Source organism: Scaptodrosophila lebanonensis, unplaced genomic scaffold (assembly GCF_003285725.1).
Source record: "Scaptodrosophila lebanonensis strain 11010-0011.00,11010-0021.00 unplaced genomic scaffold, SlebRS2 tig00001412-arrow-pilon, whole genome shotgun sequence".
NCBI lineage: Eukaryota > Metazoa > Arthropoda > Insecta > Diptera > Drosophilidae > Scaptodrosophila > Scaptodrosophila lebanonensis.
The window spans coordinates 10,701,818-10,725,781 of NW_022060739.1; the positions used below are offsets into that span (position 1 = coordinate 10,701,818).

At 36.6% G+C, this 23,964-nt stretch overlaps 2 protein-coding genes across 6 annotated transcripts in view; one reads left to right on the top strand and one right to left on the bottom strand.

Annotated features, from left to right (window-relative positions):
* LOC115631057 overlaps positions 1 to 4,468 on the bottom strand; it is a 39,436-nt gene extending 34,968 nt beyond the window's left edge. Inside the window, exons 1-2 of one of the 3 annotated variants that reach the window (XM_030527694.1) lie at positions 4,348 to 4,468; positions 298 to 1,042 (exon numbers count right to left, since the gene is read on the bottom strand). In XM_030527694.1, the coding sequence (XP_030383554.1) occupies positions 298 to 445 (148 nt within the window). In that variant the 5' untranslated portion in view covers positions 446 to 1,042; positions 4,348 to 4,468. Of the gene's footprint in view, positions 1 to 297; positions 1,189 to 4,347 lie in introns of those variants that run through there. The other 2 variants (XM_030527693.1, XM_030527695.1) reach the window with 2 other exon arrangements.
* A 3,044-nt stretch (positions 4,469 to 7,512) lies between these two features.
* LOC115631956 (mitogen-activated protein kinase-binding protein 1) overlaps positions 7,513 to 23,964 on the top strand; it is a 97,796-nt gene continuing 81,344 nt past the window's right edge. For all 3 annotated transcript variants that reach the window (XM_030528818.1, XM_030528815.1, XM_030528816.1), the window contains exon 1: positions 7,513 to 7,662. The gene's annotated coding sequence lies outside the window, so the exon portion shown is untranslated. The remainder of the gene's footprint in view (positions 7,663 to 23,964) is intronic.

Here is a 23,964-nt window from a genome sequence, read left to right on the forward strand (position 1 = left end):
ATTGATTGAGTTTATTGTTTTATAAGAAATATCTGTAATCAAGCGCCCGTTCTACATACATTGAAAGGGAACTCGTGGTTATTTCGAGCTATCTCACATGCTGCCAAATGAACATTCACATTGACTGGCAACAGTGCGTATGCGTGATATCGCAACCCTATCTTGTAGGCAAGCAAACGACCATGTTAACGACAACTCGTCAGATTTTATCGAACGTTACAGCGTTTGTAATTGATTTATAATACGATTGCAGACAGAAATACATACGTACATACGTGTATAGTATATCGGACTTACCTCCGTACATGACAAACAGCGTTATCTTGAGCATAATGAGATTGGGATTTATGCCATGACGCTGACAGTATTCGCCGAAGCGCGACAATTCGATTTTCTCACTGCGAGCGGCCTCCGTGACCGTCTCCTCGCTGACCATTTTGCCCATTTTGCGAAGACTCGAGGCACGGCAAGTGGCAGAGTTGCAGGATGCAGATACAGTTGCACTCACACACTTACACACACACACACAGACACCAACACTGGCACACTAATGTGTTTATATTTGCATAGAATTGTGCGACAACAATTTGAAGTTCGTTTCAATGAAATGCAGTGCCGAACAACAATGCTGGCGATGGCTGAAAGCGTTGCCTTAGTTTAAGTTTCTCGGTCAGACGACACTGGGACACACATGCATACATATATATATGAATATCTATATATATATACAAACACACACACACACACAGATGCAAATCAAACGCTGCAAGCCACTTGAAATTAAATGTTGTGTGTATTGCCTTTTTGTGTGGCTTTGTGTGTGTCAGTTTTTCTTATGATTTTGATTAAATTCAATTGAAATTTGTGATCATCATCAGCAGCAGCAGCAGCAGCAGCAGCAGCAGCAGCACTTCAAATACTTAAGCCTTCGTGGTTGCACACTTTTATACACACTTTTCGCACTTTTCTTTAGTTACATTTTATTTATAATTTTCCGTTTATTGGCCACTTTGAACAATTGCCAGCAGGTTTCAAGGTTTCGCTTTACATTTTCGCATGCACACACATATATGTATAAATATATATATACTATATACTATATACTATATATAGCTGGCAATATGTACAATATGTATATGTGTGAGTTGTGAAAATTTTCCAGCCCGGCGCACATTTAACTTTCACACTCGCCGTCCGCATCAAGACTGAAAATCTCTTATCAAGCCGACTAAAGTTCTTCTTCTACAGATACGTATATTATTGTATCTTTTGCAATCTCAAAATCTCAAAAAATCTGTGCACTCTAATCTACGCTGCCGCAGCGACAGGCCAGCACAGCATCAGAGCTTCACAGGTCGCAGTCGCAGCCTCAAAAGAGCGACAGCTTCAGCCTCAGCCTCAGCCTCAGCTTCTCCAGCTTCCAGTGGCTGTCAGCGGCTGCTCACTTGCATAAAAAAAATGGAAAATGAAAAGTAAAATGTTCATCTAACTGGGAACGCGCGCACAATTTGCCAGACAGACTTACATACATAGTACGACTACAAACACACACACACACACACACACACCTACACACCTACACACCTATTAGTGACAACTCTTGAGCTGCCGCTGATCTGCGCCCCCACTCTGTGTGTGTGTTTGCGTGTGTGTGTGTGTGTGTGTGTGTGTGTGTGTGTGTGTGTGTGTGTGTGTGTGTGTGTGTGTGTGTGTGTGTGTGTGTGTGTGTGTGTGTGTGTGTGTGTGTGTGTGTGTGTGTGTGTGTGTGTGTGTGTGTGTGTGTGTGTGTGTGTGTGTGTGTGTGTGTGTGTGTGTGTGTGTGTGAGTGATGTGTGGCTGATGTGCCAACACAGAGATTGGAGATAATGTCGAGTGTATGGCGGCAGTCTTTTTTTTTTCATCTTCATCTCCCTCCTCTTCTGAGAATAGAACTGATAAACCTGCGCCGACGTGTGATAAGTGCTGTGTGTGGCAGTGAGTGAAGCGATTTCTGGATACCTTTGCAGTTTTCTTTCAAATTTAAGGGCATCAGAAACATACCTAGTTGTGCTTTAAATATTTAAATATAAAGATTAAAAAAATAATATATATTTCCCTTTCACTATTCAACTAAGCTCACACATCACACAAAATAATATACGATATATTATATATATCGTCTGAAGAATATTTAAAGGCTTTTTTCGATTCGATGCTCAAATGCGAGCATAATCCGTCTTCCAAAAAGGAAATTAAATTAAATAGAATTCAAAAAATATACATTTTATAAGCTAAATAAATCATTGACTTTAAAATTTCGAATAAAAGCTATAGCATACAAAATAATATACGATATATTATATATATCGTCTGAAGAATATTTAAAGGCTTTCTTTCTTGAATTCGATGCTCAAATGCGAGCATAATCCGTCTTCCAAAAAGGAAATTAAATTAAATAGAATTCAAAAACTATAAATTTTATAAGCTAAATAAATCATTGACTTTAAAAATACATGCATTTAGTTCAGGAAACACACTTTTTTCTTTAACCGATCGAATAATATTTTAGAATAAAAGCTATAGCATACAAAATAATATACGATATATTATATATATCGTCTGAAGAATATTTAAAAGCTTTTTTCGATTCGATGTTCAAATGCGAGCATAATCCGTCAATCATGGCTTCCAAAAAGGAAACTAAATTAAATAGAATTCAAAAAATATCCATTTTATAAGCTAAATAAATCATTGACTTTAAAAAATACATGCATTGAATTCAGGAAACACGTTTTTTTCTTTAACCGATCGAATAATCTTTAGAACAAAATAATATACGATATAAGTATATATATCTTCTGAAGAATATTTAAAGGCTTTCTTCAATTCGATGCTGAAATGCGATCATAATCCGTCTATCATGGCTTCCAAAAATGAAATTAAATAGACAAGGATAAGGCTATGTTCTGCCTTCCAAAAATATATCCATTTTAGAGGCTAAATAAATCATTGACTTTAAAAAATACATGCATTGAATTCATAAAGAACATTTGTTTAGTATTTAGAATGACAGCTATGGATTTGAAATATAATCGTTTAATTATCGTTAATCATTTAGTTATCGTTATTATTAATATTCAACTAAGCTCACATATCAAACAAAATAATATACGATATATTATGTATCTTCTGAAGAACATTTAAAGGCTTTCTTCGATTTGATGCGATCATAATCCGTCAACCATGGCTTCCAAAAATGAAATTAAATTAGATAGAAATAAAAACATAACCTTCCAAAAATATATAAATTCTATACTAAATAAATTATTGACTTTAAAAAAGACTTTATTTAGAATAAAAGCTATAGCATTGAAATTTAATCGTTTAATTATCGTTAATATTAAGGAAAAATACCATTTCGAGGCCAGTGTGAAATGAAAATGAAAGATTGGAATCGAGTCTAATGGAACTCTATGTATTCCACTTAAAGTCCCTTTTTGGCTGCAACATCTGAAGGCAGTGCTACTATAACATTTTTTACAGTTATACAACTTTAATGTCGATCGATTTGCTTAAGTATTTCTGCACTTGTGATCAAATTAATTACTTTCTTAGAATCAGAGTGTTTCTAACATTTTCCAAAAGGAGTGAAATTAATGAACGAATGAAAATGGCTAATTAAACTATTAAATATGGATAGTTTCTAATCTATTATATATTATATTATATATCTATTATTTTATGCACACATTTAAGAGTACGACTATAATTTATAGAGCCAGTTGGAGAGAGTTTGAAAATGGTGCGAAAGCGTTTATATCTCGGAAAGTTTTTATTATTTATTATTATTTCAAAGTTCGACAAAAAAAATATTCTTAGTCACAAGAAACATACAATTTTGATTAAACAAATTTAAGACGGTTTGATTAACCTACTTAACCTTATTCATAAAAGTAAAGTTAACTCTAAAACACTGTTTTATGTTGAAGACATTTTATGTTGTTGGTTGCTTATTTTGAAGATCACATTTAATTTTTGCCTAAATTGCGGTGCACTACTAGTTTACTAAAAATATTGAGGTAGTTGATTCCACGGGCGAATAGCTTGAATATATGAGCTTAGTTGTTTATTTAAAGAGCTTCAATATTTAGTTCAAATACTACGTTCCCCTTTGATCCTGCCTGTTGAACAAAATGATTTGATGGCGATTTAAAGAAAGTATAAAAGAGTTAAGAAAATCTGCATCCTCTGCTCGTACTTTCTGTCTTGTCTGATAGCGAATATGATATAAATATATTATTATAAGATTGATAGTAAATATACAAAAATATTCTTCATATCCATGCAGAAATGTGTAAGCTTTGAAACCTCGTTTTGTTGTTTAGCAGTCTTTGGAGTTTTTGTATATTTTGTCAACACACATCAGCCGTACGCGAAAGCGGTCTGAAATGCTTCTTTTCTTGGCAGCGAAAAGCGCTTGTTGGCCAAAATGCACTTCAAAAATGGTTCACAAAAAACACGCAGCGCGCCAAAAGTTTTATGCATTTCGTTTTTCCCGCAAAACTTTGCTGAATAGAAGACGCCCCAACCGCCGCAAATGTGGAAAGCAACTGTCTGTCGAAATTCACGCGGAAATAATCAAATCACTGTTTATTGCCAACCATGAGACATGGATATAAAAAATATCTAAAGAAGAAAAAAAAAAAGGCGCTCATTAACGAGCTGATAAGCAGAGGCGCCCTAATTGATTGATAACACGTGTCTGACAATCGCCCGACATCAGACACGTACACATACATATATACAAGTACATATGTATTCCCGACCTCCATGTGATGAGTTCAACGTGCCGGGGTGTGGATGCGAATGGCGACGCGTGCGAGCTGTTAAGCGTAAAGAGATTTACGCGCTGCCGACCGACCTGCCTGGAGAGCCATATACATATACGGGTATACGGGTATACGGGTATACGACTATACGAGTTTGCTCCATAAAGAAGTGCTTAGAATGCTTCCTGAAGCACAGGAGTCCATAATTCTTGCGCACCGCCTCAAAATATATACATTTTTTATCTGGCGAATAATGAGTGGAAAGCAAAATATTTTAGAACGCCTCACTTGGGAGATATTTCATGGTACGTTGCTGACCTTCGAGCGTACAACCTCCCTGGCAGCTTGTTTGTCCCATAAATCCGCGTTACAACTTGGCATAGTTATGGAAACATACAAACACACATACACTTATCAGATATAATTATCTACTTTATTTTTAGCAGCCACTGCGAATCTGCGATAATAATTTAATGGAAAAACAACAAAGAGTCGCAAACATGTTGTAAAACAAAATACCCCGTCAGTGACGCGCATCCAGCCACCAACCCGTGATATACTCGTATACTATATAGTTAATAAAACGATAAGATTAAGATCAGCCAGCACGCAAAGCCCCAAGTTACGCAAAATCCTATAACACTGTCTGCCGAGAAAAATGCAATTACACCATTGAGTTGTAAAACAAAATGATTTATTATTGACAGAATGCCCATTTCAAATGATATCTCCCTCCGGCTATAAATCATTAAATTGTTTGCTTTTTTATTAACAAAAAAAAGATGGAGTTTCATTAACAGTAACCTTTTGCCCGCCATGTTTTTTATAGAGTTATAGTCGGAGTGGAAGTGGAAGAGCTCCTTTTTTTACCAGCTTGATAGTTTTAGTTCGAGAAGGGGGACTCATCGACTTATGTCATCATATTCATAAAAAATATAATTTTCTCTACCTCCGAAATCCCTTGCCTCCTAAAAATATTAAGTATTGCAGAAATGCCATTCAGGAAGACGTCTATATACATAGTTTATAGATAGATATTATCATCATTCTATTGAACAAGAACACTTTAAGGGATTGATTGACTTGGAAATTCCCTTGTGGGGAATTCCTACTTTTGGAGAGTCTCTGCTTTTGAAGAATTTCTTCTCTGATACTTCTGAGATCCCTGCTTTCATTCTATATCGACTTCTACAGATCAAGAATATATCTGCTTTAAAGACACAGCCGCGCCACCTTTTGAGTAGAAGCATAACGAAAAAGTTGAGAATGTGAGAATTAAAGTATCATTAGCGTCATCTACAGGGCTTAATTGAAAGTTATGCGCTAGCTCCCTTTTTGGCGTGTGAACTGCCATGCATTCTACTTTAGCCAAGTTCACAACCAAATAACCTGCCATTGAACTGCTTTACATTTAGGAGTGTTCAAACTGCTTGCTGGCACCAACCATTCATTTCATTTGTTTAAATTATTAAAAAAAAAACAAGCACACATAAATTTAACTTATTGAACTTATATAACTGACTGAATTTATCAAATAAATTGATAAGCACAGTTTCAAATATTCACTTAATTGTCCTCCTTAGAACAGATCCTTAAATTAAGAATAAAGATTTAAAAAAAAAATATTCACTTATTGAATGAATTTGTAGAAATTAATTTGAGCAGAAAAAACATAGCAGAAAAACTACTGTATTGAAAGTCGCATTTTATTGACATGAAATTCTTAATTTTTTATATTATTTTAAATTATTTCTATATTATTATTATATTACATTATTTCTATATTATTATTATTATTTATTAAGCTGGTAATTTTGTCATTCGTTGTAGGGATCGGAAAACTTTACTGCTTCATTGGATTTTTCGATTTCTAAAATCACAACAATTGGCCTTCCATTTAATTTGAATTCCGAACGGTCATTTGTTACGCGCCGTTGATGCAACAGCGCTGCCCACCTGCTATAAAAAGAGCTCCCGCTGACGACGAACCTACAGCTGTACGTTACTTATCGTACTGTGTGCTGTGCCTATCGATTGCTTGGCGGCGCTATCGCTCAGTTGTTACCTTGTTCTCCAAACGTGCGGTTGTATCCAGTTTTTGCGCGCGTGTGCAGAAATTGGTAAAGAAAGAAAAACCAAGAGGCAAAGGAAATTGTGTAGCAGCATTAATTAAAAGTGGAGTGTAAAGGCGTCAAGTCGCCCGATAAGCGCCCATTAAGTATTATCTAATTTTTGCCCAAGTGCTTGTACGAAACAACGATAAGATAAATAAAAAGCTGCAATAATTATACAAATAATAAAACCCGCAGCCGCCGTGCAAAAATAATACAACAACAAAAGAAATGTAAAACGCCGCGTTGTGCGTTTTGTTTGTAGTCGCTGTCGTGTCGTGTATATGTTTAAGTGTGTGTGTGTGTGTTCGCGCGTTTGTTTAGTTGTTGTTGTTGTTGCTGTTAGTGCACCTGTCTGGCTTGCAAACTTCCCTGCAATTTCCCCTCCCCGCGTACCATCGCAAACAACATCGCCGCCGCCGCCGCCGCCACTGTGAAAAATGTCATTGCCAGTGTCTCAGTCGCCGTCGCCGTCACCGTCGCAGTCGCAGCTGTCGTGGCAGCATTAAAAAATTGTTGAAAGAGAGAGAAAAAAGTAAATAAGACTCGAAAGTAAATCAAAAAAAAAAAAAAAAGGCCGCATCAAGAGCCATAAACAAGCAACCATACTGAAATATTTTGCGTCCATTTAAAAAATCCTGTTTTGAAAGTCGCTGCGCCGCCTCATCAAACTTTGTTGTTGCTGCTGCTTAGCTGCTTTTGCAAGGAGTTTCCTTGCTCTTTGCTTTCTTCATAAACAAAAGGTGAGTGGTGCCGTTAATTCTGACACACTTTTTTTGCTTCTTCAATCGATTGCTTACAATATTTCATCAACGGCCCATTTGGGGGTGGCATTCCTTTGGATGCTGTGCCGCTCTAGACTTTGACAATTTGGGGGCGGCTCAGTGGCCAGCAATAAGGGGGTGGTTTTTGTGTTTGTCAGCTGTGAGCAACAACAGCAGCAACAACAACAACGGCATGTTGTTGTATCTAGAAAGCTCTTGTCTGCGCATTTTGAAGGCCATTCGACGCATTAATATTTCGCACACACAATCTCCGGCAAATCAAACCAGCACTAGCAGCAATGCTCACTCAATGCCTCAATGTGCCACACAATCAATAGTTCATTAAAAAATGTGTTAAACATTCGCGTCTCTCAGCTTTGCATCTAACGAATTTTACCTCTTCTCCGTACACAGCGGAAATATAAATTAATTTCTACTGTTGCGGCAGTTGTGGACATAATCGCAATTTTGTTATTTTCTTAAATTCTTAGATTCTTGTCGAATATAAACAACTTATCACTTTTTTTTTTTAAATATGATATATGAACTGTTGAAGAGTTGTTTGATGAAATAGTCGACATAATTACTATCAAAGATCTAAATATATAAACATGATACAGTAGAAATATCCAAGACCTACAAAAAGCAAAAGCTTCTAAAGCATAAATATCAGAGATAAGTTCTTGAAAAGTTGCCATATCTTAAGATTTAATGGTCTCAGGAATAAAAGGTTTCATAGAGACAAACAAATGGGCAAAAAGAGCTAAACCCGTTGCAATTAAAATAATTTATTTTATTGCAAGACTTTCTTAACTTTATAATGCAAATTATAATTGTATTCGACATTTTTTTCAAAAACTAAAATAAAATACAAGTAATATAAAATTGTACAAAATTAATACTAAACGATTTATTTGTAGCAAAATATAGCTTACAATTTTGGAAAATCAAATGAAATCTTAGAAATAACATCTACAAGTATTATGCCCCACTAGCTTGTTACATAAATACATCCATTAATGTGTTCATCACTAACTCAGCTCTTCTTTCAACTCTTTCACAACTTGGGCGCATTCAAATGTTCACTCTGAAACGATTTGCCAACCATTTCCACGCTCCTAATGAAAAGGTTTTTGCATGAACTTGACCCAAACGCCATGCACGCTGAGCACAGAGTCCCCCACACTGCGCTCCCCCCAAAAACACCACACACATAGGGGGTTTTAAAGACACGGCTCTCACACTCAAGCGATCTAGATAAGTGCAGCATGAGTCGCACAACTCGGGAGACCGAGACCCATAATCAGTTTTCAGGCGCTCGCACAAAATAAATCAAAACAATCGCAATTGCCGACGCTCATTAATCACAATGACTAATTTGCAGATATGTTTTCGGTTAAGCCCATTAAAGTTGCACAAGGGCTATAAATACAACAACAGCAACAAGCAAAAGAAGATGCTGTGAAATGTGCCTCAAGCTCCAATGATAAAGAATGTGAGTACGAATGTGAATGTGAGAGAGTCTTCAGTCTTCTTCAACCCACAAAAGCCGCTTTGCCTCAGAGAGTGACAAACAAATGTTGTGGTGAGGAGCCTTTACAGAAAGAGTGAGAGAGCGCGCATGAGTGACAGGTGAATTTTTGATTCTATGCTGAGGTTCTTTTCCACGCTTGCGTCTTATTCAATTTCCTTTTGGTCTTTAATTCGCTTCAGCGTATTTTTCTACAGTTTGCCTGGCATATATAGTTTTCTATACCCTGCAGTCGCAGGCTTAATGAGTAAGCGAGCCACCAATATGTGCATATTAGTTATCAGCGACGCTTCGGCTGTCGACTAAAAAAATGAAACTCAGAGTTGTTCGACAATTTAAATAGCCTGTCATAGGGATGATAATAGGGTTCATATCTTTCAATACTAATAATAAATGTTCTCAATAGTTGTATTTAGTTATGGTTTAAAAGATTTGCTGAAAAAGTCTAATAAAACGAATTATTCATTCATTTCATTTATTCACAAAAATTGGCTAATAAATTTGTGTGTATCTATGATTAGTTAATAATAAAGAGTACAGGTTATAAAACCTTATCAACTTAATTATAAATAAAGTGTGCTTTTACAGTTTATGAGTGAACGGTCAGTTTCTAATATGTAACAAAAGCGGGAGAAGAAATAATCAAAAACCCATGAATAATAATTCGTTTATTTGAAAATACAACTTCTAGCTTTGTTTTATGTATTTAATAATATTTGATAACTGCTAACTATTTATAGTGCATTGAAAGAGTGTGTGTGTCCAAGTCGGAACAGTTGCTAGTTGTTTAGCTTAATTTCTGTCTACTTTAATTATTAAGCGGAGGGTTTACATTAATCACAAGTCAGCCGCTGACGAAAGCGTATTGGACAGTTGTGTGTCGCCAACTCTGTATCGTTCTTACTTGCTTTCCTCCACGTTTTCAGCGACTGTTCTTGCCGTTTATTTGTTTTTCACATCGCTGTGCGCTTACCTGGTTGCCTGCCTGACTGTCTTCTTGATTTTTATTTCTTTCTGTATATCTGTTGTCTATTTGCTGACGCAGACGCTGCCGGTTACTGCTGCTACTGCTGTTATTGTTGTTGTTAACCTGTGGCAGGTGCAGGTGTAGCCAGCCTTTGAATTCAACTCGTCTCCCGTCTCCCGATTCGTGCTGGCATTTTCTGATTTCACTCTTCACTGCCTGTGCGCACAATTTATCTGTAGTTAGTAATATTCTGCTCTCTGCCTGCCGCGCCGTCTCTTCCAATCAGCAGCAGTATGCATTTGGTATGCTAATCAGGTGAAGGATCCTTCGACGTCACCGTCGCCAATGTCATTCGATAGACATGCGCATAAATGGGAAAACGTGGGGAACGTGGGGGGCGTGGGGTCGGCCGTCCCCGTCTTTAGTTGGCGGCGCCTCTTTCATGCACGTTTGATTCTGCTCAGACGGACGTAGATAATTCATTGGCATGCACATGCATGCGCTACTTGTATCTCATGGATGCGATATAGAAAGCAACTACGAGTATAATCGGTAACTGCCTCTCTCTCTCTGTCTCTCTTTTACTCACACTCTTAGTGTCTCTTCACATCTATCTTGGATGCTGTCGGATTGCTTAGTTTTATGGCCGGCTACTATTTTAGCTTTTTATCTTTTATCTGCGAGTTCTAGCGGCCCCAGAGTATGACTGGACTTTAAGAGCAGGCCTATTAAAAATTATGTGTTTTGTTAATAGCGCATTCGCTTAATTGGAGTCTAGAACTATTAGTTATGGACCTTTTTGGCTGAACTGTAGTTGTCTTTTATCCGTCTTCTCTAACGATTTATGGCAAAATAAAAAATGTAGAAATAACTGGAAGAGTTAGTAAGCATTGGAATTGAAAATACACTTTAAAAAATTTGTTCTATTTCAAATTTCCTTCAAATATTCCATTTTGTTCTTTAATCAAGCTTGCAGCGTTTAGTGATCTTCAATATAAAGTTCTTGAAACCAGAAATTTGAACTGCATCTGGTGTTTTTGGAAAAGCTTAGCTTCTACACCATTTCCAATTCTCAGAAAACCTCAAACATGCAACTTTCTTCATTTCCAAACTCGTCGACTGCCTTTTGAAACAACAGGCATATGTATGTGCTCCTCTCTCCTCTGCTGATTGTTTTGTGTGGCATATTGATGCTCCTTGTTGCAACAATATTTGTATATAAGGTGCATATCTACTCGTATTGATCAGTAAGTAATATTCAACACATGCTCCCGGACGGCATTGCAGACAACTGTAAATTTCAGACACATGGTGAAGCGAAAGGCGGCAGAGCAACAATGGAAATATGGCAACTGCCACTCGAGGGGGCAGCATCGGCACCAACCGAACAAGCTACAAAGATAAAAGTGCACGTCTGGCGTGGTAATTTGCAGTATGCGTTGCATATCCATTAACTTGCCCAAAGCAGCAACAACTCAGAGATGGTTGAGCGTGCGAGCAGGCCTCAAAACTCAAGCAACCCAATGGCCCCAATGGCGTTCGAGACGTTGGCAACTCTGTTGATGCAGCCATCAATGTTGCTCACTGTTTCATGTTGTTGTCCGCTACAAGGTGCAACATTCTTAAGAGCCGCCGCCGCCACCGCCACTGCCACCACCTGCATGCCCTTGAAGAACTTGCAACATCTAGAAATTGTCGTTGTTCGTCTTGTGTGAGTGTGTGTGTGTTTGTTTGCTTGTTTGTTGCCTTGTCTGTTTGTCTACCCCTTACCAGCTTTGTATTTGGTAGCTGCTTTCCTTCCTTCAGCTTTTACACTGATAAAAACGCTGGCAAACAATTGAATGGTGTGGAAAATTGTTTCACATCCGAAAAGTATTCTAGAGTTAATATTTGTGGTACGTTTTACTTAATTTTTAAACAATTTCTTGTGCTTTACTTATTTTTTTAAAGTGTATTGGCTTTGGAGCGGTTGTCTCCTGCCTGCTGCACTTTTTCGCTGTACTCCTTATTGATATCATGTAACGCGGCGCTTCCTCAAGTCAAAGCCAAGTCGACGGCTTAGCTGGCAACTATTTGCGGAATGCTGACTGCCTGACTGCCGGCTGAGTGCCGGCCAAGTTAATGGCAAAGCCGACTCGATAAGACATGACTGCTGTCTCTGCTGCCACAGTTGCTGCCACAGCTGCTGCTACAGTTTCTGTTGCAGCTCAAGTTGCGGCTCTGCTCGTAACTTACGGCAATTTGCAAGCACGTTCGTGTGGGGCGCAACACATGTTAATGTTTATGCCCCACACGGCAACACCCACCTCTGAGAGTCCACTTGGCTAACTTAGTTGCTGCAGCAGCAGTAGCAGCAGCAGAGGCAACATCTTGGCCCAGCCAACGTCTTCGTCTTCCGTCTTGTTGTTGCTCTTGTTGTTGATATTGTTGTTGTTGTTGTTGTTGCTCCTATTCACAGCTTTCTATTCAATTGTTTTCCGTCCATTGTTGCTCGCACTTATGACTGAACTGGGCTCGCTGCTGATGTTGCTTACCTTCTGCTTCTTCTTTAACGGTTTGAGGTCGTTTCTAATGAGTTCCTATGCTATTTAGTTTAATTAGAATTTGTTGTTGTTGTTGTTGTTGCTCTTTATGTTTTGCTCTGCCATTTCGTTCCGGCATCGTTTTTGTTCGCATCTACTCGCTTTTATTTATGTGGGAGCTGTAATTGCGATTATGGACGTTACAAATGAACTGAATTTAAAGTTGCCTCAAACAGACACACTTGCTAAATTATAATTCTTCGATACAGTGCAGTTCTGGAATTCACACAATTGGTAACGGTATTTAGTATGCCTATAAATTCTTTTCAATTTTGTTGTAGTCAGTAAGTGTGTTTGGAGCTCCTGATTACTACAATTTAGATCGACGATCGAAAGAAACACTCTAGGCTGGGCGTAACATAAAAAGCTTGGCAAATAGTGATCGTTAACTGGTTAAAGGAGCTAAACTGTCTAAATTAAGTGCTAGTTGGCAATTATAAGAAGAAATAGAAGGGGAATTGAAAGCAAACTGTCATAATTTGACCCCCAAATGGGGAAAAATTTAGCTTTTACATCATGATTGACAGATTCATTCATTATTCAATGAACAGCACTAATCAATGAAGATATAGAGAATAAATATAGATATAAAATACAAATTCAGTTCAAATAACTTAAAGGAAAATGCTTACTAAATACTTCTCCAAATGGTCTAATATTGGGATCAGACGAACTTCTGTATATGTAAAATTATTGCGCAAGCTATGTGCTACACGTGCTTAAAAGCTCTACATATTTTATTCAGTTATTATACACACAGCTTTTAGTTATAGTCCAATTTTTTCTATGGGACGAGAAAATAGCTTTGCCTAAATGTTTTAAGATTAATTGCTGTCTTGAAGTTCTCTTTTCTTTCCTTCTCTCTAATTGGTATCTTTTCTTTTAATTTTCCATATTGTGCTCGCATTTTTTTAGGCATTTGCGCTTGAATATTTGCCAAAATAAAATGAACGAAAAAAATCCCAATAAAGCATCGGTCATGTCACATAGTTGGGCATTTTTTTCTAGAAATTGTTGCTCGTTTTGTCATAAGCCGTAAGGACTATATGTATAAGGACCAATGACTGCAGCAATTTGTAAGCTGCCAAGTTTTTTGTAAAGGCTGTTGCCGTTGTTATAATGAGGCGACAAATTGTAGCCGAAGTGTTTTATTTTGATTTAAAAAGAAATAAAGTCGGCAAAATTGCATAAACTGGCAAAGTTTCTCAACCAGGAACGCACTTTAAGCCCAGCAATGTGCAGGAACTTGGGTATTTTGTTGGGATACGAGTATTTGTCTGTAAGCAGTAATAAAAATTTATATAGCCAGTGCTGTAAACACTATGGGAGCACAGTGGGATTTATTTACAATATAAGTTGACAAATAGGGTGAATAAAACAATCGCCTAACGCAAGTCCGGAAAAGCCTGGCTTCAGCTCTGTTGAAACATCGATGTAATAAAGCGTGACTGAAATAATATTATTTGGTTATTGTGGTACTAATATTTAATAAGTTTTTGTATTACCAAATATTTTTCACAGTTAAAATTATTTCGATTCATAGATGTAGTCGCCTGCCTACAAAAGAAGGATTAGTAATTCGAAATACACTTGTGTGCGAACCTAGAACTAAAGAATCGCTTAACCATTCATATTTGAAATGATTCGATAATACTGAAAGCAAAGTCCCTAACTAGCCCACTGTGCCTTGTTTGCATTTTCTGTCTGCGCATAATTTTAGCAATTTGCTAAGTTGTGCACATTTCCGCCAACCGCAGCTGTCATAACTTCTGCACAAGGATATATGTATCTAGATACTATATGGCCAGACGCCGCAGCAGGCGGGACAATAACAACAACTAGCAATATCAAAGATTTTTTGTTATACGCTTATTTGTTTCGACATCTGCGCAATTTGGCGATTTTTAAGGCGCATTGCCAAGTTGACACAAGACAGCCAAATATCAAGCAGACCTAATATATGCGAATATATACGAGTGTGTATACTATATACTTGTAGTTTGTGTGTTTGTATCCACAAAAGAGCCTGACATAATTATAATTTATTGTGTTGTTGCTGCCATTATCTTATCAGTTGGCTGGCGTCTTGCTGGCCACACGTTTCCACCACTTAACAAGACCGTCCGGTTTCGCTTTTGTAATTGAACGGCCGCCAATGTGACCAATTGGCCAATACTCATTGGACATTCGATACGCAACATGGTCATAAAATCGAATTGACCCTCAAATCTATGTAGTATGTATATAGTTTGCAATTAGATAATAGCTCTAGTTGTGTATTGAATTTTGCAATCAATTCGGCACAGCTGGCAGTGTAAAAAAATGTTAAGTACTTGTATGTTTCAGTTTTTTCTGCTGTCTCTGCTTTTGTTACACTTTCTGCCTATTTTTCTATTCTCTTCCAAGTAGTTTTTGCTTAATTAGTTTTGTTTTTCTTGCGCTCTGCTCTGCTCTGAATTTCCGTTTTCTTCTTACGCGTGCGTCATTGATTTTTGTTGTTCTTGTTGTTGTTTCAATAAATCAATACTGCCCCCACATGTTTTTAACCAAAGACGCCGTAGAAATTAGCAATACTTGTAGAAAGATTTTTTAAATTCTGTATTTTAAAATTAGATTCTTTGTAGGACCTTTATTCTCTTAGAGTTAAAACCAATTGGAATCCATAAAATTGAATTGATTGATTGCTTCCCTTTACTCATTGTTAAATGTGGAGTAACCTCCATATTTATCACGCCATTAGTTTAGTTTAATATTGTTTATTTAACTGGTTACCAAACACATGTCATAAGCCCCTAAAACAGCGCTTAGTTCAACTTATTTGTTAGAGTACGAAAGCTTCGATTCGACATTGACAACATTTCTGCGCACTTGATTCGATTGTCAGTGATTTTTGTTTATATTTCAGCAGCTTTTCTTTGTTGTGCAACATTTGGCGGCAGCTTTGGAACTTGTGCCATATCGGACTCTGTTTTTTTTTTTTTTTTTTTTTTTTTTTTGACAGCAATGCCTTGATCTTGCTTTGGATGGCCTTCTTCATGGGCCCTTTTTTATCTGCTATTTATTTTTTGGCTCAACACGTGCAGTTTGTGTAAACAGTTTTTGTGTTCACATGCTGCCAGCATTGAAAAAGCTTTGACCTTAATTTGCATTTCAATTCCATCTACCATAGTTCGTCCACCTCGTCCAACAAAATGCTTGGGCACACAAATGAGGGGGGCGTTTTTCAATTTGATTCCCATAGTTCGAAGCACTCACGTACAACGGTTGATTGCTGAATGATTGGTTTTAGATTAGGACTTCGCACTGTTAAGCCATGCGATAGGCATGTACATGTTATGAGAACTGAAAAATATACATGTGTATGGTTCAGAAGATATGAGAGAAGCTTGGAAGACACACTTTAAGAGGAAACCTCCATCTCACGCTAAACACAAATGTTAAATGTTTGATTTCAAACTTTAAAAATGTAGATATGTTAGAAATATGCTCTGAATGTCTGTGATATTCAAAGCATATACGGAATGGGGAATTGGAAGTTACAACCAAAAGAATTTCAACAACACTATAGACGTTGTCTTATTCCAATTACAACAGTTTATGCCCTTCTGGATACTCCTTGCGTTGAGTGGATTTAAAAAAAAATTCTGGGACATCAAGAATATCATGGACCCTTATCTTCCAACGCCAGCTGTGAAAATAGTTTAAGGAAGTCATTAGTTTAGAACAACTGAGCAATGTTGCATTTGACAGATCGTTGATCTCACTCCTTGTTTTAGTAGACTCGATGCTCAGGAGCTGACCATTTCAGCATCTCTTAAATACTCTACTAGTTGTTGCCAAAAGACCCCAAAAAAAAGCTCATCGGATCGCTCTAGAATTGTTATTTTTATACAAGTACTTACTAAGTACTCTTTACTTTCGATTTGTTTATCTCGTATATATATTTTAGGGGGAGTTTTAAATTTAGCCAGGCGATGAGTAATTTGTGTACATTGTAGACAAGAAATTGTGGGTTTCTCACATTATCAGCGCACATTTGCCAGAATGTTATTGTTTAGCCATTCAAGATACGTGCTGGGTTAGCAAACAAGCGAAAACGCTGATAAAACACTCGAGCTGCGTCAAATATCTATGTACTTGTAAATACAGCATAACCTCGATGGTGCGGACAATTAATCTTAATTAACAACCGTTTTAATATTAGGCAGAATAGGAATGGTTTTCATGTATTAAGCGATTAAACATTAATTTAATTTAAATAAATCCATAAAAAGACAAAGACTGCGAAAGATGAAAAGAACTGGCAAAGAAAGAAATAAAAGTAATAGAACTAAATATTAGATAAGGCAGCAGCAGTGCCTTCTTCAAAGCTGTATTTATTTTAGAAAAATCAAATTTTGTGATGATAAAAAAAGGGTGAAATAAATGTTCAAAATACCGTCATGTCCGAGCTATCGAGCTGCCACTCTATATACATATGTATGTACATATAGAATGTATTTATATACGAGTATATAGGAATAGTTATATATACGTAGTTGCAGTGAAAAGCAATTGGAGCAGAAATGAATGAATGTCAACGGCGAGGGAGGCTCGAAACTACTAACTGTACAATTTTCAAATTTATTGAATGGCCAACTGTTTGATAGCTATTGTGTTTCGTGTTGTTGTTGTTGTTGCTAAATGAATTGGAACCAAACGTTCTGCAGTTTTCTCACTAAAAAGCAACCGCTTTCCATCTCTTCCAGCCGAACATGTTTTCAGTCTGCCTTCAGCTGCCGGTCTACGAGTATTCAGGCCCTTTTGTCTGGCTGCCAGCATAATGACAGTTGTTGTTGTTGTTGCTGCTGTTACTCTATTGTTGTAGTTGTCTCCTACATTTGCCTGGCATTGTTCACTAATTTTAATTTTGCTGACCCCTGGCAGGCATGTTAACTCTTTTCATTTAGACTCGCAAGTACTTGTAGCAATGCCTCTTTGTCTTTTCGCCAACCATCTTGTTACGCCAATTTGCAGTTTTCAGAAACAACAAAAAAAAGAAACACACAGCAAGAAGATGTGGAAAAGCGGAAATAAATAACATTTCTCAACTTTGACTTTGGAGTTTATTGAACTCGGCTTGTCTCGTCTCATGTTTTTTTTATGTTTTATTTCATTTTGTTGTTGTACTCGCTGCTTAATAGAGTGTGAAAGGTTAGGGCGCTTTGTGAAAATATTTTCGGCAACTTTGAACACGTGTTGAATTTAATGCCCCGAAACTTTCAACTTTAGTCTCTTGATTATAAATTAATTTTTGACTTTGAGTTGCAACAAATATTTAAGCAGCCCGACTGCAAGTTGTTCCACTTTCATGCTTCATAATTCTTCCATTGTTTACACTTACATCGGCCCCCAAGTATAGCCCACAGACACAAAAGGAACAACAAAAACGACAGCCCCCAGAAGTATTTGTGGGCCTCGAGAAGATTAAACACGAACTTTGAACTTGAGGCAACTGTGGATAGCACTAAGCGCATTGAGATCATACAACATGCTACTTAATCAAATAAAACGCACATACAAATATATATGTAAGTACCCGTGTGCGAGGGCTGATCAGTAAAAAGTGCAGAGACTTTACTTTTAATTAAAAGAAATTACCGAAATAGTTGTGGAAATGGGGAAAGTGATGTGGCAATAAATTAAACTTAAATATAATGGAATACATATCGATTACAAGTAAGAAGGAGAGAGGAAACATAAACGTGGCTAAGAAGTCTATATAGAACCAGTTTATAATTTTACAAATGGTATTCAAAAATGTTGCAATCATAGTTAGACTTGAGCCGTTATAGGCTTGCAAAATTATAATACATCAGTAAGAAATATTATACATTCTAAATAGTACGTTGCACTGAAGTCTGTAGCAATTATATCTATCGAATTTGGATTTTAAATAAATTTTAATTTAGATTTTAAATAAATTTAAATAATTTTAAATAAATAAAAAATATATCCATACCAAGACTTGAGCCGTTATAGGCTTGCAAAATTATAATACATCAGTAAGAAATATTATCCATTCTAAATAGTACGTTGCACTGAAGTCTGTAGCAATTATATCTATCGAATTCAGATTTAATGACGTTTGCTAACTAGGAGCTCTTTCTTTCACCATCTCCTGCAGGCTATAGTTTGTTTGCATTGTCGATGCAATTAAACAAAAAGTAAACAAATTACCTCATTTATCACACGCGGCCGAACCTCAAATAGTTTAAGGGCGTCTATCAAATGATTCTAAAAACCCAGAACCTGGCACGAAAAGCGCTCGAATCGAATTAGTTGATTTATATAATTAATTGGTTGTCTACCGTTGCATCAAACGTGTATGTATTTTGGCCAACTTCGGCAAGATGACCAAGTTTTCAAAGACATTGCTATCACGTGATTTGGAAATTGGCCAAAAGGCGAAAAAAATCAGCAAAGCACGCGACGTTTCCGTATCAGGGAAAGTACTTACACGCCTTGGCTGATAGGCTGGCTAATTGGCCAACACACACGCACACACACACACACACCGAGCTACTCGCACACCTTTAACCCATTTTTGCCAATGGCATTTGGCGAATCCACAAAATCCGCCAATGTTTGTGCAACTCTGCAATTAGTGGCAATTAACCCAAATGTTGTTTTTCCGCCTTCAACTCGGACCGGTTTCTGCTACTCCAATAGAAAGTCGTTTAGTTCAATGCTCAGGCGACGCATTTTTAAACTCCCCACTTACCGGCTTATCAATTATGATACAACATAGAAAAGATTATAAGAAAACTTGACAGTGTCGCGTTTTTGTTTCGGCTCATTAAATGTGTCGACAGACAACCTTCAACTACAATGCAGTACAGTAAGCACTCAGTAGCATAAACCAGTAGTGATTGCTTTTTATATATTTGAAGAATTTGGTTTTGTTATAGAGCGAATTGGGGTTGGAAAATGTTATTTACAAACAAATGTTATTATTATTTATTTATTTAATGTTTGCTTCTTCGCTTCTAGAAGTCTTTTTGTAATATACTGCTAAGTATCTGGATAATAAATGTATATATAGAGCACTATAAGAAAATCCCATTAAATCAGGCTTCAAGAAATATTTCACAAACGAAGAAAGCAATTTATTTTGTTATCTTAACTCTTATCCTTTAGGAGTTCAACACCCATCAAAACAACAACATATTAAGTAGATTATTTTAAATATGAACTTAAAAACTGATAACCTTATTACATCAGAGTTAAAGTTTAACCTAAATCTAAAATATTTTTAAATCACACGACTAGACTACCTGGAGACTGTTGTGTTTTGTTCGATTCGTAACGTCTCTCTTCCATAATCCCATCTAAAAGCTAGTTGGTTAGTTAAACATAGGGGAGATCGTGCTACTACCATGTTTGGAATTAAATATTGAAATAATTTAAACAATAAACATTTAAAACGAAACGTTCAGACGTAACAAGTAAAAAAGCTAAAGTCGGGTGTCCCGACTTTGAAATACTCTGTACATATGTTTACAATAATTATAGAAAATAAAAAAAATTAAGAAAATAAAAAAAAAAATTTGATCGATTTTACCTCTCTCGGTATTCGAACTCACGTAAAGGGTGTATAATTGCACATTTACATAGCAATTGCGTCTGTGTGAGTGTATGTATGCCTATGCGCATCAATTCGTGTCTGTGTAAGCATTTTCGCAGTCAACCAAACAGCAACATCAACAACAGCCGCGGGCAGCGCTTGAGCAGCGCTGCAGCAGCGCTGCATCAGCAAATATATTTATGGCTATAACTTCTTGTTAAATCGGTCTATCATAATGAAATTTGGCATACGGACACATAATAACTAACTGGGGGTATTTCCAAAATTTTAGTTCGAAATTCCAAGAATTACGGGAGTTACGATTTGCGGGGTAGAGGGGGGAGGGAGGGGAATTCCAAAATATACATTTTCTGCGTATTCACATAAGGCATCTGGGACTAAAATTTGGTGTTCCTAGGTCTTATAGTCTCCGAGATATAGGCGATTATACGAATGGAAAATCGGGAAAACCCCCATAGGGGGGAAGTGGGGGGGAAAATCAAAAAAATAAAACAAACTCGTATAGAATACACACATAACGCATCTTCGTGCAAAATTTGGTGTCTCTATCTCTTATAGTCTCTGAGATCCAGGTGTTCATACGGACGGACAGACGGACAGACGGACAGACAGACAGACAGGGCTAGATCGACTCGTCTCGTCATGCTGATCAAGAATATATATACTTTGTGGGGTCTGCCACGCCTCCTTCTGCCTGTTACATTTTTCAGCTCCCGCAAACCTAATATACTCTTGTACATTTCATGTACAGAGTATAAAAATGAAGTTAAGCGAGAAAGTTAAAACGACCGAGCACCGTAGTCATGATTTTACTTTTTTCCTTCACTTGTTTATTTATTTTTATTTTTTGCTGCTATTGTTATTCACATACTCGTAGCTATTGATTATTTTCACATATTAACGAAGCACACGTTTTGTCAATTTCGTACGGCCTTTTGTTGTAATATTTTTCTTTTTTTTTAGCAAATTATGATTATTGACAGTTGGTTGTTGCCTGCGGTTTGTCATCGTTTACGATAGCTTGTTATTTATGCATTAGCTTTCCTATTGTTGCTATGGATGGGACTATGTTGGCATTGCAAAATATATACATAATAATAGCATCGGCCACACATCATCTGATTTGATTTGTGAAGTGGCCAAACGTGCCGTGCGTGCAGTTCAATTGATTTACTTGTTGGAAAGTGTGTAATGCCACAGACTGTAGAGTGTCTTTATGGGAGGGGAGTTTGCGGGTCGTATTACTTTCGAATTAAGCGAACACCCCTCAGTTGCTCGCCAATGTGCTTGTTAGGTTCGATTTTTTGTGGTTTCACTGCCTGGTCAAGTCTAAAGCTTGCCCGCAAAGTGCAGGCACAGAAAGCGAAAGTTTTTCACACTTTTCACTGTCAATTAGTGAGAGGTCGTTGGATGTCTCAAGTTTTCCAGCTCTGTAATGCCTAATTCGAATGTGCTTCTTTTTCAATTATATATAATTTGAACTACACGATGCGACATGAAGAGTTTCCAATGCCTCCAGCATTGTTAAAGACGTTGGCGATTTGGTAATCGCATGTTATTTGCAGTGTAAGTGAAGCCATTTCAACTTCACACACACCGAGCGTAATTCGACAGCGAAAGGGTAAACTAGAAAGTATGAAGAGAAAAAGGAAGGTGTCAGGCAGAAGGAGGCGTAGCAGACCTATGTATGTATATTTGTCTGTCTGTTCGTCTGTATGAACAGCGTTAACTTTTGAACCATAAAAGCTAGAGCCACCAAACTTGGCATGTAGATGTGTCTTATTCATATGCAAAGCAAGTTTATTACAAACTAAGTGAAGCCTCATTATTTTAATTTTAGCTGCCATAGGCCTGATCGGTTCTAAAATCAATCTTAATAAGATAAAATGGTTGTTTGCAAACATATCTTGAGAAAATTTGATATTTATTAACATTTTGAAGTACCTCTTCAGAATGTGAAGCATCAAATCGCTACACTATATCATATAGCTGTCAAAGGAACGCTCCACTATACGAAAGAGTACCTCAGCTGTAATAGAAGTTATTGGTACAACAGAGTTTATTTTAGTAGGTTGTGGCGGAGAAAGGAAAGCTTGAATGATATTCCCTTGTTTCTCTTTAAAGTCCATATTGCAGTCTCCAGGTCATACATTTGAATATGCAACCATCCCACTATGTCAACTTTTTTTTACCCAAAATATTGTTACTAGATACGCAGCTGTGAATTACTAAAATTTAAAAATATGTATGCCAACATACGAGTATGTATATGGAAACTTCATTCCATTTCTTATCATATTGTAAACAATCTTATTTATATTGAATCGTTGAAGATTGATGCGTTAAGTATTACATAAGCCTTATCTAGATTGGAACGGAATGTAAACATCGTTTTACTTTTCCACTAATTTACATTTAGATGAAAGAAGTCTACCCCTTTTCTCCTTACCTTAAAACCGTATCTTAACTAACTACGTAATGATAGCACAATTAGTTAAATAGGTTGATTTTCTTATGTTTGGAAAATAGTCATAGCATGAGGCTCATATTAAGTTCAAGCTGCTAAATGCCAGATTCATTTATTATATCTATCTAGTATACATATCCAATATATTTTCCTTTCATGTTTACCTTGGTCCTTTTTAGGTCAGTAATGCCATTTCTCTGCCAATTTCTCACATTTTCTCAGCCTTGAAACATTAACTTATGCCATATGGAAATTATGACACGTCGAATGCTTTTGATATTGGCCATTTGGCCAATACACAGAGAACCCTCACACACCCCTACAATTATAAGATATACCGCAATGCTCTCAACACACACACACACATATATATTTTCAATTATACTAAAAGTTTCTTGCGTGCTCAATCGGCATTAATATTATTTCTAGCATTTTATTTACCAAAAAGCCAAATTATTATTTATACGCGTCGCATACTTCGATCCAAAGTTTTGTTCCTCGTCGTCTTCGTATTGGTTGTATTTAATAAATTTTATATTTGAACAAAGTAAACATTTCCGGCCACAATTATTGTATATTTTTCATTTCTGTTGCCGTTTGTTTAATTGGGCATAACGCGCACCAAAATAAATAATTAAATGTGTTACTGTGTGACTGTTTATTGATTTTAGATAATAATGCCCAACTGGCAATAGGCATTAAATAAGTGTAAATTGTTATGTGAGTCAGTGTAAGTGTGTGTGAGTGCGTTTGCATTTACTGATAAGCATTCATGTCTTCATAAGCGGGCACTATTACCATAAACATTATTTATTTTATATGTGCAAGGAAAAATTGAAAACATACTTGTAAAATGCATTTTTACTTATAATTGAGATAAAGATTTTATTAAAAAAAAATCAGCTACTACCAAATTTGTATATTGGAACAATATTGTGATACATACTTATGTGTATAAAATTCCATATACTGTGCTATAAAGTCCTCTCCTATGATTAAGCAATATTTCTAATAATTTTCATTTAATGAATGCAATTTAAGGCATTCCGTTTAATTGTTGTATATTTTTGTGAATAGGTTTTCTTAATGTGCGTAATTAGTTGCTTG